At 54.9% G+C, this 13,175-nt stretch overlaps 1 protein-coding gene across 4 annotated transcripts; it reads left to right on the top strand.

Annotated features, from left to right (window-relative positions):
• Positions 1-129: 129 nt before the first annotated feature.
• SLC26A6 (solute carrier family 26 member 6) lies at positions 130-10,304 on the top strand. 4 transcript variants are annotated; one of them, XM_037850383.1, is made up of 21 exons: positions 130-236; positions 1,924-2,082; positions 2,165-2,304; positions 2,497-2,607; positions 3,142-3,305; positions 3,535-3,699; positions 3,779-3,931; positions 4,275-4,357; positions 4,443-4,590; positions 4,854-4,967; positions 5,115-5,192; positions 5,505-5,600; positions 5,695-5,801; positions 5,984-6,053; positions 7,037-7,129; positions 7,218-7,325; positions 7,867-7,959; positions 8,684-8,866; positions 9,086-9,140; positions 9,371-9,507; positions 9,726-10,304. In XM_037850383.1, the coding sequence occupies exons 1-21, from the start codon at positions 214-216 to the stop codon at positions 9,738-9,740; spliced, it is 2,295 nt and encodes a 764-aa protein (XP_037706311.1). In that variant the 5' UTR covers positions 130-213; the 3' UTR covers positions 9,741-10,304. The 4 variants fall into 4 exon arrangements, with proteins under 4 accessions (XP_037706311.1, XP_037706326.1, XP_037706321.1 ...); XM_037850407.1 differs by lacking the exon at positions 130-236 and adding an exon at positions 373-914; XM_037850398.1 differs by lacking the exon at positions 9,726-10,304 and having other exon boundaries at positions 9,086-9,243; positions 9,371-9,508.
• The last annotated feature ends 2,871 nt before the right edge of the window (positions 10,305-13,175 follow it).

Below are 13,175 nucleotides of genomic sequence, written 5' to 3'. Positions count from 1 at the left end.
GTTAAACCTTCGTTCTCGGGACTCACAGCTCCCTGGAGGAAGACACTTGGGTCCCGCCCCAGCACGCTGATTGGTCCAAGTCTTCCCATTCTCCCCAGGGATTGGCTGCGCGGAGCGGGCCGCTTCCCAACAGCGTCCCGGCGCCTCCTTCCGGCCGGTAGCGGCCTCTCGCCTTAGCGGTAGAAGCGGACCCCCTGGGGCTACCTGTCAGCCATGGGGCTTTCTGAGGCGTCCGGGTGAGTGCGAGGTGGGGCCTCAGTCCCGTGTATCCGCGTCGGCAAGCGCATCCGCGAGGCGCGGGCGCCCGGCCTGGGTCAGCTGAGCAGGCAGACCGCCAAGCCCGGAAGCAGGCATTTCCCCCCTGCAGCAGCCCGATTTACCGCTCTGTCGACTTTCCGCAGGCGGCTGCCCCTCCGCGACGAGGGATGGGGTGGGAGCCGGGGCGATCCCAGCACCAGCTGGCTGTGCGGAAAACCATTCGAGCCCCGCCCGCGGGCTGGCCCGGGGCCGCAGGAGGGCGGCTGCTGGCGAGGAGTCCGGGCCTGGGAGGTGTGCCGGGTGGGGCCAGGAGGTCGCTGCGAGAGCCCCTGCCCGGGACCGGTGAATCAACTGCCTTCTGCAGTGGCCCGATTTGTCCAGCAGTACAACTGACTGGGGACTAAGCGCACCGGCCCCTGTGGCCTCTGTGCCCTCCCACAGGGCTTGGCCAGGGATTTAGACCCCCGACCTCCAAACTTGAGTCCTGCGGTGGGGGGAGAGGGCCCTTTAAGAAGACCTCAGTGATTCACGGAGGAGGGGCAAGGGGGCTCAAAGATCTCCGTAAGACAGCGATGTCTAGAGTCTCTGAAGATCTTCTTTGCACCCGCTCCATTCCCTCCTTTAACCGGGACACTCAGGTTAGAGGTTCTTCCCAGGTGAGTCCCTGCCCCTCAGGTAGTACCTCCCCTCAATTCAGCCCCGCCCCCCATCCCCGCTCAGAGCTTTCCCAGCCTGTGAGAGTTTCCTCCCAGGTAAGAGCCTCGCCTCTGAGATCTTCTATTCTTAGGTGAGATAATTCCCCCACTCCAGGTGGGAACATCCCCCTCCAGCTCTCAAAGTAGGGCCCGCTCCTCCCTCCAGGTGGGAGCCTCTCTTCCGGGTCAGAGTTTCTCCCAGATCGGAACCTGGCAAGTGGAAGCTTTCCTGGCAGATGAGAACTTCTCCCTGATAAGATCACCTCCCCCCCATATTCGAGATCCTCTATTCCCAAGTGAGGTCTTTCCCCCACTTCTAGGAAGGCTTCCTCCTGAGTAAGCTCTCCTCCCTCTCCACATGGGAGTCTCTCCTTTTAGTTGAGAGCTTCCCACCTCCAGGTGCGACCCCTCCCTACCTCAAATCTCCCCTAGGTGAGAACTTTCCCTGGTTTTCCTGGACTAGGCCTGAGTTTGCCCAGGGCTGGAGGCTCAGCATCAGTCTTGGCCCCAACACTTTTCTTCCCTTCTCACCTGGAGGCCTGAGAGTTGGAGAGGGGGTTGCCTAAAGAATTGTACCCAAGGTTCGCCGAATCCTTTCCTTGAGTGTGTGCTCTCAGGCAGCTAGCACTGTCCTCATCAAGCAGCTCGATAAGGATTGGCTAGGAGGGCAGTCAGTCTGGGGCCTGGGCTGGGCCACCCCATCTGGGCTGGAGGTGTAGATGGTACTCATCCTACTGTCTCTTTTTAGGGGACTTTGGCCCAGCAAGAGCTTCCAGCAGCCAAAGTCCAGGGACTGCCCCTGCCTGGGCATGGGCACAGGGCCTGCCAGGGCCCACTTGGGGCTGAACCTGCTTAGACTCTGCGGCCTTCAGAAGTGGGGTGGACCCCTCCCTGGCCCCAGGTGGAGGTGCATGGAGAAGCTGGGCCAGGGGTTCCCTCACTGAGTGTCTGTGGTCTCGCTACCCCTCAGACCAAGGGACACGCAGGCACTGCTGTCCCCAACACAGGAAATGGAGCAGCAGAGGCGAGACTATTACGTGGAGCGGCCCCTGCTGAACCAGGAGCAGCTGGAGGAGCTGGGGCACTGGGGCTCAGTGCCTGGGACCCGCCCATGGCGGAGCTGGTTGCAGTAAGGCTGAGAGTGGGAGCCTGGGGGCACTGACAGAACCCAGGTAGCCCCTGTCCCTGATACCTACCCCTCCTGTCCCCAGGTGTTCCCATGCCCGTGCCTGCGCCCTTCTGCACCAACGCCTCCCAGTTTTAGCCTGGCTACCTCGGTATCGCGTGCATGACTGGCTCCTGGGTGACCTGCTGTCTGGCTTGAGCGTGGCCATAATGCAGCTGCCACAAGGTGAGCCACCCCTGACCTAGAGGCTGTAAGCCACAACCCTTGGACCCTATCCTGGAAGCTTTGTGATCTGTGAACCCCCAACTCTGGAGCTATGACCCCACCCTAGAATGATGGCCCTGACCCAGGGCTGGGATCCCCCAACCTTTTGAGGCCCTGGCCTCAGGGCCTGCATTACCACCATTCAACCTTCAGGCCTGGCCTATGCCCTCCTGGCTGGACTGCCCCCCGTGTTTGGCCTCTACAGCTCTGTCTACCCTGTGTTCATCTACTTCCTGTTTGGTACTTCCCGACACATCTCCGTGGGTGAGTGGAGCCAGATCTAGCTCTGCAGGAGGATGTCCACACCTCCCATGGAGTACAGGGTGAGGGAGGGCTGAGCAGGGCACGGGAGCTTGGGGAAGGGAGTGGCATTGGTGCTGGGAGGTTGGTCGAAGGGCCATCCCCAGGCAGGACTGGGTCATAGGTTCAGGGTACCTGAAGGCCCCGGCTCCAGGAGGATGTGGGCAGATGGGGCAGCTTGAGGGGCCCGGACCCTGGCAGAGGCCTGACCAGCCTGAGACAGGCTGTGTCCCCTTCCCCAAGCTACCCTTCACATGGGAAACGAGCCTTGGGCTAATGGGCACAAGTGGGCAGATGATGGGGGGCCAGCATTCCTGCCAATCTCAAGTACCCTTATGCTCAGGACCCACTCCTGCCAGTGCTGCTCCTATTTGCACAGCCAGAGTCTGAGGGTATTTGTCTAGAACCTACCTGTCCCCTTGCTTCTCCCTTAAGTCCAGGGCTCCAGAATAGGCAGTGTCCCCTTTTCTTCAGGCTTGCTCTGTCCTGTCCCTGCAGGAACTTTTGCTATTATGTCTGTGATGGTGGGCAGTGTGACAGAATCCCTGGCTCCAGATGAAGGCTTCCTGCAGGCCTCGAATGCCACGGTCAATGAGACTGCCAGAGACGCAGTCCGGGTGCAGCTGGCCTCCACACTCAGTGTTCTGGTTGGCCTCTTCCAGGTGTGGGGCAGTCAGGAGCGTGGGAGTGTGTGCCCCCCCCCAAATGGGCCCATCCACCCTCTCTGGCCCCCTGCCCTGCCTGCCACTTCTCCCAAGTGTCTGACCATCACCGTCTTCCTTACTATCACTCTTCCCCTTCACTCATGTCTTTCTGATCCCACCTGCCCTGGCTCCACTCCAGCCCTCTCTAGCACCCCCGCCTGCCCTAACTGGGCCCAGTCCCCAACAGGTGGGACTGGGCCTGGTCCACTTCGGCTTTGTGGTCACCTACCTATCAGAGCCTCTGATCCGCGGCTATACCACGGCCGCAGCTGTGCAAGTCTTCGTATCGCAGCTCAAGTATGTGTTCGGCCTCTACCTGAGCAGCTACTCTGGGCCACTGTCTCTCATCTATGTGAGTGAGGATGGGAGGGGGAATGGGTGGGTGTGCCCCACGACCGTGAGTGTTGGCCGTGACTCCTGCCTCCTCACAGACAGTGCTGGAGGTCTGCTGGGAGCTGCCCCAGAGTGTGGTCGGCACCATGGTCACTGCAGCTGTGGCAGGGGCAGTGCTTGTGGCAGTGAAGCTGTTGAATGACAAGTTGCAGCGGCACTTGCCCCTACCTCTGCCTGGGGAACTACTCACGGTTCGGGGGCCAGGGATTGTGGGGGCAGGGGGGTACAGGGGAGAAGGGCAAGTGAGGGTACATCCCTGCTGTGAGGGTGACCCCCAGGTATCTGAGAGACACAGGTGTGGGCACTGAAGAGGGTTCCTGGGGGTTGAGGGGACCATAGCAGAAAGTCTCTCTCCTCCCACAGCATCTCCCCCTTCCCAGAATGGATGTCTGTTCCTCACCCTCTCAGTGACTTCTCCCCACCCCTCTAAAGGAGGTTTTGCCCACTGTCTCTCCTCAGCCCCAAAGTGGTTGATCCACCCTCCTGACAATGATGTCAGTGCCTCCCTCCCCTGAATCTGCCCTCTCCCCCCAGCTCATCGGGGCCACAGGCATCTCCTACGGCCTGAGCCTGAAGCACAGATTTGGGGTGGAAGTTGTGGGCAACATCCCTGTAGGGTGAGCTCTGGCCCCCTGTCCGGGCGGGGTGGGTTGGGGCAGCAGGAGTAGGCCCTGCCTGTGGCCTCACAGATGTCCCCCACAGGCTGGTGCCACCGGTGGCCCCCAGCCTCCAGCTGTTCACAAAGCTTGTGGGAAATGCCTTCGCCATCGCTGTGGTTGGATTTGCCATTGCCATCTCGATGGGGAAGATCTTCGCCCTGAGGCACGGCTACCGGGTGGACAGCAACCAGGTCTGGGGGACATGGAACATGGAGGGGCAGCCAGGTCTGCAGGGGCCACAGGGACAGTGGGGATTGAGGGTCAGGTGGGACACAGGGAAACAGCCAAGAGAGGGACGAAGGGTGGGGGAGCAGAACACATGGGGACAATACCCAAGTCTGTGGGGGCCATTGATTGAGGGTGGGGTTGGGAAATGTGTGGTCCCAGACACCATGGAGTGGTGATCAGGAACTGCTAGGGAAGTCTTCTCACACCCATACCCCTTCCCCTCTAGGAGCTGGTGGCCCTCGGCCTCGGTAACCTCATCGGAGGCCTCTTCCAGTGCTTCCCTGTGAGCTGCTCCATGTCTCGGAGCCTGGTACAGGAGAGTGCTGGTGGCAACACACAGGTAGACTGTGAGTGTGTGTGTGCGTCTGTGTGCATACACACTGCCCCGACTCACCCCCACTCAGCCCTGTCCCCACTGCTCTGCTCACCCCTCCATACCCTGACTTAGCTCACTCTCATGCCCGCCCCACCCAACCCCACCCTGCAGGTGGCTGGAGCCATCTCTTCCCTCTTCATCCTCATTGTTATTGTCAAGCTTGGGGAATTCTTCCATGAACTGCCCAAGGTGAGTCCCTACTTCTAGCCCTACCTGTCTCTAGCCAGCCAGTCTTTGGGGCTTTGGCCAGGCCAGAGGCTCAGATCAGTTAAGTCAGCTCCCAGGTAAGGGGCTAGGATACAGGGTCATGCCCTTCTGAGGTGAGGCTTGGAGTCAAGGGTCAATGGTGAGAAACTTTCAGAGTTATATTCAAGTTAGTAGGGCCAGAGGGTGGTTGGAGTTATGCCCAGGTGCTTGGGGTCAGCCTGGGTTATGCCCTGGTAGCTAGGTCTCCATTGTCTGGGCAACCTCAGCAGTCCCAGGTGACACGCCCACCTGCAGGCAGTCCTGGCAGCCACCATTATCGTGAACCTGAAGGGCATGTTGATGCAGTTTGCTGACATATGCTCCCTCTGGAAAGCAAATCGAGTGGATCTGGTGAGAGGCGTGGGAGCCCACAGGTGGGACCAGGGGGGTCTTCAGTCCCCGAGGCCCCTCTGGACTCTGCGGACCACTGCCCTTCTGTTCTCAGCTCATCTGGCTGGTGACCTTTGTGGCCACCATCCTGCTGAACCTGGACCTTGGCCTGGCAGTTGCAGTGGTCTTCTCCCTACTGCTGGTGGTGGTCCGCACGCAGCTGTGAGTCAACCTCTTTTGGCTCCCTCCATTTCAGGGAGGGAGTCAGGGCCACACCAGCTCCCCTCACCCAGGTTTCCCCACATCTCTGGGGGACTCAGTCTTCTGAATACTCCCTTTTTGCCCCCTTTCTTGACCCCCTCGTCTCATGCCCTTTTGCCGTGAGCTCATTCTCTCCTCTGCAGACCCCACTACTCTGTCCTGGGGCAGGTTCCAGACACGGATATTTACAGAGATGTGGCTGAGTACTCAGAAGTGAGTGGAGGGGCTAAGCCAGAGGATGGTGTGGGCAGGTGGGACAGAGGCAGAATGGGCCTTTGTCAGTCTCCTGCACACCTGGCAGCAAAACTGGGAGTTGAGGGCACCTCGGCTTTGGTCCTTGGAATTTCAAGGGAGAGGCGTGGGTCTGTGACCCCCCACCTGGGGTATGAGGGAGTGGGAGGGGGCAGAGATGGGTCTGGGGGTCCATGGAGGGGACAGTCTTGGAGCCAGAATGCAAGCCCCTCCCAGGAATGCTGGAGGGGCAGGATCCCAGAGCACCAGGGTGTGAGGGAGCCGGTTCCTGACCTGGTCAGTGGAGTTACCAAATCCCCATGTTGGTATCTGCCATAACATACCAGGTGCTGGGGATGTGGGTGGGCAGCTCTGGAGTAAAACAAGCCTGTTCCCCCTGACACACAGCCTTGAAGGCTGGGCACACTGTGATGAGGCAGAGCGAGGGGAGGAACCAAGGGTTCAAAGATGTGGGGACACCATGAGGGGAGCAGCCCGGCTGGAGGGAAAGAGAAGTGGGAAGGGCCCATCGGGCAGGCTTGAATGCCAAGCAGAGATCTGGACTCTGTCCTGAATGGGGTGGAAAGCTGGGGAAGGCCTGGTGGAGATGGCAGCTTAGGAGGGTCTCTTGGTCCATGTGCGCAGAACAGACCACAGGAGAAGGGTGGAGCCCCAACAGGAGGGGTAAGAGCTGCCAAAGCCTGGCCTGGGTAGTGGCAGAAGAGGGGGAGAGGTATAGGAGGTGCCCTGGAGGGAGCAGGCCAGGCCGGCAGGGTGACCCCAGTAGGTGCTTCTGGCCCAAGCAGCTGGAGCCCAAGGTGGGGCCCGTGTTGACCAGGGAGCAGAGGGTTGGGTTGGGGGTTGTGGTGGTGGCAGGAATTGGGGCACTCTAGGGGAAGAAAGGAGAACAAGATCAGCCAAGGGAGCAGAGGGCTAAGCCACCCCCAACCCTGACCTGTCCTCAGGCCAGGGAGGTCCCTGGCGTGAAGATCTTCCGCTCCTCAGCCACAGTGTATTTTGCCAACGCCGAGCTCTACAGTGACACGCTGAAGCAGAGGGTGAGTCGCAGATTCCCAGGATGGGTGTCAGAGGGCTCCTCGTCTCTCCAGAGTGCCTGCATCCCCTTCTCTGACCTTTTGTCTATAGTGTGGTGTGGATGTTGACCGCCTCATCTCTCAGAAGAAGAAGCGGCTCAGGAAGCAGGAGCTAAAGCTGAAGCGGCTGCAGAAGAAGGAGAAGCAGCTTCAGAAACAGGCAAGGGGCCCCTTTTAGCCAGTGAATTCTGTCCCCTGCCCCACTGCTGACCGCTCCTAACCTTTACCCTGACCTCTGACCTACTGTTGACTCTGACCTCTGCCCTGCTGTCAACCCACCCAACCTTTTTCCCTGACCCCTATCACCTGCCCTGCTATTGACTTCTGCCCGACTGCTGACCCCACACCAGCCTGTCTCCCTGTTCCTGGGCTCCTGACGTCTCACCCTGACTCTTCATCCTTCCTTTCTCCCTGATGCCCCCAGGGGCCCTGCACCACTCCCCTAGCAGGTCAGGGCTCCTGGAGTATTCATTTTTTTCATCACCTCCACAGTCCTCTTCCATGTCCATGGCAGTTCCTGGCACTGGTAGAGCCCTGTAGCCTTCAGCTTGGCTGCCAACCATGCAGAGCCGGGGGTCCCATAGTTTCCATAGCACAAAGCCAGGGGGTGACACCAGGCCTGCCCAACAAGGCCTGCCCAGCATAGCTGTCATGCAGCAACTAGGACAGCTTTTTCCTACCCTTCCTATTCCCTGGCCTAGGCTGCCTCCTCCAAGGGCACCTCAGTCTCCATCAGTGTCAATACCAGCCTTCAGGACATCAACATCAACAATGCAGAGGGCTCCAAGGCCAAGGTGAGGCTGGAGGTGGGAGAGGAGGGGCCAGGGATGAGTTGCAGAGGTGTGGGCACCCACACGGACCCACTAGCTCTAGGTCCAAGGCTGTGCGCCAGTGGCAGGAGGAATGGGGCAATGACCAGGCTCCGTCTGCAGGGAGATCTCTCATGACATGCCTCAGGACTCTGTAATCTGAGGCCTGGAAGACCCCACAGTTTGTGTTCATGTATAGAGGAAAGGGATTGGTCATATGGGGAAAAAATCTAAGGGACCAAAGGGATGCCTCACTCAATTAGAGCCCCAGGTGGGGTGCTGAGGTGTGTGTGTGTGTCTGTGTGTGTGTGTGTGTGTGTGTGTACACATGGGTACGCATGTGCCTCTCAGTAGGGCTCAGCTCCCTACCTCTCTTAGTCTATCCCTGGGCTCCCAGCCCACTCTGACTGGCTGAGGATGGGACAGCACCGTCCTTACTAAGTGTCCCTCTTAAGCCTGGGAGATAACAGAGCATAAGTGTGTGTCCATGCCTGCTCCCTGAATCTGTGGCTGCTCTTCTGCCTGTCCCCATGTGTCCCTCCTGCCTATGCATACATGTTGGTTCCCCCTTGTCTGTCTTCATGTGTCCCCCACATGATCCCGTCTATGTGGGTGTTTACATGCATGATCCCATGTCTGATCCTTTGTTTCCCTGCTTGTCTGTGTGTGAGCCCTGCCCTTGGCCCTTACTGTATATCTGGTTCCCCAGGAGGCAAGCACAGGGGATGATGAGTTGGAGGGTACTGTGGCCAGCAGTCAGGAAGACACCAAGACCCCAGTCATGTCCACACTGAAGGCCCTGGGTCTGCCTCAGCCACACTTCCACAGCCTCATACTGGACATGAGCGCCCTTTCCTTTGTGGACACCGTATGCCTCAAGAGCCTGAAGAACGTGAGGGGCTGGGAATACCCCCTAGAAGAGCCCAGGGGGTCAGGATAAGGCCTCCCGAGCCTGCACCGCTATAACTTGCTCTGAGAGCCCTCTGAGCCATCTGACTCCCCAAATCCTCTATGCTCCCCCACACACAACCCTTTTTCCCCAGGCTGCTTGAGCCCTACCCTCCAAACCCCCAAGCTATCTTCTGAGTCTGCCCCCCTTTTTCTGCCGCAGATTTTCCGTGACTTCCGGGAGATCGAGGTGGAAGTGTACATGGCCGCCTGCCACAGTGCGTGGAGTAGACACAGCAGCAGTGGTCTGGGAAGGGGATGGGGCTCTTCTGGCCAGAAGGTCTCCCAGGCAGCTCGAGAAAAGAGTCTCTGAAACTGGAGGTCAGAGGTGCCCTGGGAGGCAGGTGTCAAGGGTCAGGCATTAATAGGGGTTAGCTGTTGCCTCGGGGGTGGAGGTCAGGGTGCTGGTCATTCTGAAAGTCAGAGGAGAACCACTCCTTGCTTCCAGGCCCTGTGGTCACCCAGCTCGAGGCTGGGCACTTCTTTGATGCATCCATCACTAAGCAGCATCTCTTCGCCTCTGTCCATGATGCTGTCATCTTTGCCCTCCAGTACCCAAGGGCCAGCCCCATCAGTCCTGTTTTGGTGAGCTGACCAGTGAGCCCTTTTTTACTTACTGCTTGTCCCCACCCTGACCCCAGCTCCAGGAACCCCATCCTGGGAACCACAGCTCTTTCCCCAGTGGGCCACTGCCTTCCCCTCCTGCCTTTGGATAAAATTGCTCCTGGGGGAGGGAGTTGGTATGTGTGGGGGGAAGAATTCTTTGGAAACTGACTGGAGCCTCCCCTTCTCTGCCTGCTCAGGACACCAAACTCTGACCATGCAGCCACGCTGCCTGAGACTACCTACCTCTAGAGGTGACCCTTGAAATGCCCCCAACCCTGAGCCTCTTCCAGGAGTCACCCCAGAGTCCCATGAGCGCAACTCAGGGATGGAGGTCCTGGGACTACAGGTTCAGCCCTGGAATGGGCTACTGGGGTCAGGCCAGCACTGGCCGGGCGGCAGGAGGTGCTGATGTATGCTTTCAGCCTCAGGAATAAAGATTTGTCTGCCCAACTCCAGGCTCTGCCGTGTCTTGGTCTGGGCTCTTGGCTGATGGGAGTTCCTCAGCCTTAGCTCTTGACCCTTCTGTTGTGGTGCTAGGCCCAAGGCAGAGGCGTCCCAGCTTCAAGTTTCCCCCACAGTCACGCACAGCCCTCAGGGCCTACATCCTCAGCTGTAAAATAGTTGGAATCTGAGCTGCTTCTCTGGAAATAATCTTTCCTCAAGGACACTCAATACAGTGTGGGGCAGGGCTGGTTCTACTAGAGGGTGCGGGGTCAACACCTGAGCAACCAGCTCAGGACGCTCACAGGTGCTGCTGCTCTGTGTTTAAGAATAAAAAGCACTATCGATTTGCCTGGAGGGAAATGGCCATTCATATAATTAGATCACCTCAGCTTTGAGGTCGCTGTCAGCCAGGAAGCCTGTGCCAATTTCTGCCATGAAGTGCCAACATGTGGGCACGTGGCACAGTAGGCAGCAGGGCTTTGGGCCCCTGTTGGTGATGGTGGGGGGCACCGTAGTCTTTCTGCATCTCAGTGTCCTCGTCAGGAGAGGGAAGGTGACAGTACCCGCCTCATGGGGCTGCTAAAGGAGTATTAATGAGTCAACGCCACAAAGTGCTTAGAACAGCACTGGACTCGCATCATCTGCTTCAAGCACGTGAGTGTTACCATTCATCAGGTCTTTACCAATTACTGTACTGGGCCCTGGGCACAGACCTGAGAGTGGACAGAGGCTGCCCTCTCTCCAATGCTCTCAGGCATTGCCCAGCTCCGCTTTTATCATGGTCCGAGGCAGTGCCTGGCACTGCACATCAGTTGCTCCCCTTGACCCAGAATCTGGGCCCAGGAAGGCAGGGCTTTTTGTCTGTCCTGTCCCAGCCATGTCCTCGCACCGGGAGCACGTGCCATGTGCTCGGTAAATGTTGGTTGAATGATGCGTATGTGCTGGAGCGGGAAGTACACCTCAAACAAGAAATTGGAGGTGGTTAGAAATGCTTTGAAGAAAATAAAACAGGGTCCCTTGAGAGTGACAGGATTGTGTTACCCAAGAAGTCACAGGGGAGCCTCACAGAACAGGTGACAGATGATCCGAAACCATCCGTGAGGAGGTGTGTCTCTAGGAGTGGGGCACAGTGTCTTGGCATAGGGAACAGGTGTCTTCAGGGGACACAGGGGAGGCCTTCCTTCTCAGAGCAGCTGGAGCTCCGGTTGACGGAGGAAAGACCAGATCATGCAGGGCTCACAGGCCAGACTGAGGCCCTTGGGCTTTATTCCACGATATGAGGAGCCACTGGTGTTTTTGTTTGTTTGTTTGTTCCTTTTTAAATAAAATTTTATTGTGATATTTCACACACCATAAGATCCATCCAAAGCATTCTGTCAGTGGCTCACTATCATCACATAGTTGTGCATCCATCACCACGATCAGCTTTAGAACATTTTCATTACTCCAAGGATAAAAAAGAGAAAGAGAAAACCCAAAACCCTTATAGCCCTTATCTCCCCATCATTGATCCCTAGCATTGGTGTGGTACATTTGTTACTGTTGATGAAAGAATAGTAAGATATTACTGTTAATTATAGTCCATAGTTTGCAATTAGTGCATTTTTCCCATAAACCTCTGTATTATTAACTCTTTGTAATAGTGTTGTGCATTTGTTCTAGTTCATGAAAGGTATTTTTTACGTTTGTACAGTTAATCACAGTCATTGTCCACCACAAGATTTACTGAGTTATACAGTCCCATGTTTTAACCTCTTCTTTTTCTTCTGGTGACATACATGACTCTAAACTTCCCCTATTAACCATTCACACACCATTCAGCACTGTTAATTACACTCACGATAATGTGTTACCATCACCTCTTTCTATTTCCACGCATTTTAATTTTTAAATTTTTATTGTGGTCACATACATACATCACAAAACTTCCCATTTTAACCACTTTCATGTGTACAATTCAGCGATATTGATTACATTCACAATATACTACCATTACCACCACCATTACCAAAACTGCTAGTGGGTTGTTTGGTTTCTTTTAAAATATACATAACATAATCATTTTAACTATTTTTAAGTAGACAATTCTGTGACATTCAATATGTTGACACAATTGTGTAACTTTCACCACTATTTCAGACTATTTCACCAGCCCAAATAAAAACTTACACATATTCAGCTATACTCTCCTACATCTTCTCCCCAACCACCCCCACCTGTGGTAACCACTATTCTACTTTCTAACTCTAAGAATTCGCTTATTCTAAGTGTTTCATGTAAGAGAAAGCATGCAATATTGGTCCTTTTGTGTCTGGCAGATTTTACTCAACATGATGCCTTCAAGTTTAATCCATGTACTAGCATGTACCAGCACTTCACTTCTTTTTATGGCTGAATAATACTCAATTGTATGGATATAGCACATTTTGTTTATCCATTCATCTGTTGATGGACATTTGGGTTGCTTTCACTTTTGGTTATTGTGAATAATGCTGCAGCAAATATAGGTCTACAACTATCTGTCCAAATACCTGCTTTCAATTCTTTTGGGTATGTAACTAGGAGTAGAATTGCTGTGGGTCATATAATAATTCCATGTTTAACTTTCTGTTTTCCACAGCAGTTGTATCATTTACATTCCCACCAACAATATACTAAGATTCTTATTTCTCCACATCCTCGCCAACATTTAATTTCTGCTGTTTTTTGATGTTGTTGTTGTTTTAAATAATAGCCATACTAGTGGGTGTGAAGTATTATCCCATTTTAGTTTTAATTTGCATTTCTCTAACGGCTGATGATGTTGAGTATCTTTTCATGAGCTTATTGGCCATTTGTATCTCTTTGGAGAAATAGCTATTCAAATCCTTGGACCTTTTACAAATTGGGTTGTTTGTCTTTTTGTTGTTGAGTTGTAGAAGTTCTAGATATTAAACCCTTATCAGATATATGGCTTCCAAATGTTTTCTCCCATTCTGTAGTTTGCTTTTTTACTCTCTTGATAATGTGCTTTGATGAACAAAAGTTTTTAATTTTGAGGATGTCCATTTTAACTATTTTCTTTTGTTGCTTGAAAATCTATTATCTTCTACAAGATCTTGACGATATTTCCATGTTTTCTTTTAAGAGTTTTATAGTATCAACTCTTATATTTAGGTCATTGATCCATTTTGAATTAATTTATGTAAATGGTGAAAGATAGG

Source organism: Choloepus didactylus, chromosome 1 (assembly GCF_015220235.1).
Source record: "Choloepus didactylus isolate mChoDid1 chromosome 1, mChoDid1.pri, whole genome shotgun sequence".
Classification (NCBI taxonomy): domain Eukaryota; kingdom Metazoa; phylum Chordata; class Mammalia; order Pilosa; family Megalonychidae; genus Choloepus; species Choloepus didactylus.
This window is presented reverse-complemented; position numbering and strand designations above follow the sequence as displayed.

Bases quoted from the DNA above. Each gene is read 5' to 3' on its own strand.
- SLC26A6 (XM_037850383.1), top strand. From the start codon at position 214: ATGGGGCTTTCTGAGGCGTCCGG. The intron at 4,591-4,853 runs GTCTGGGGGACA...CTTCCCCTCTAG, and splicing joins ACCGGGTGGACAGCAACCAG to GAGCTGGTGGCCCTCGGCCT. The intron at 7,326-7,866 runs GCAAGGGGCCCC...TCCCTGGCCTAG, and splicing joins AGAAGCAGCTTCAGAAACAG to GCTGCCTCCTCCAAGGGCAC.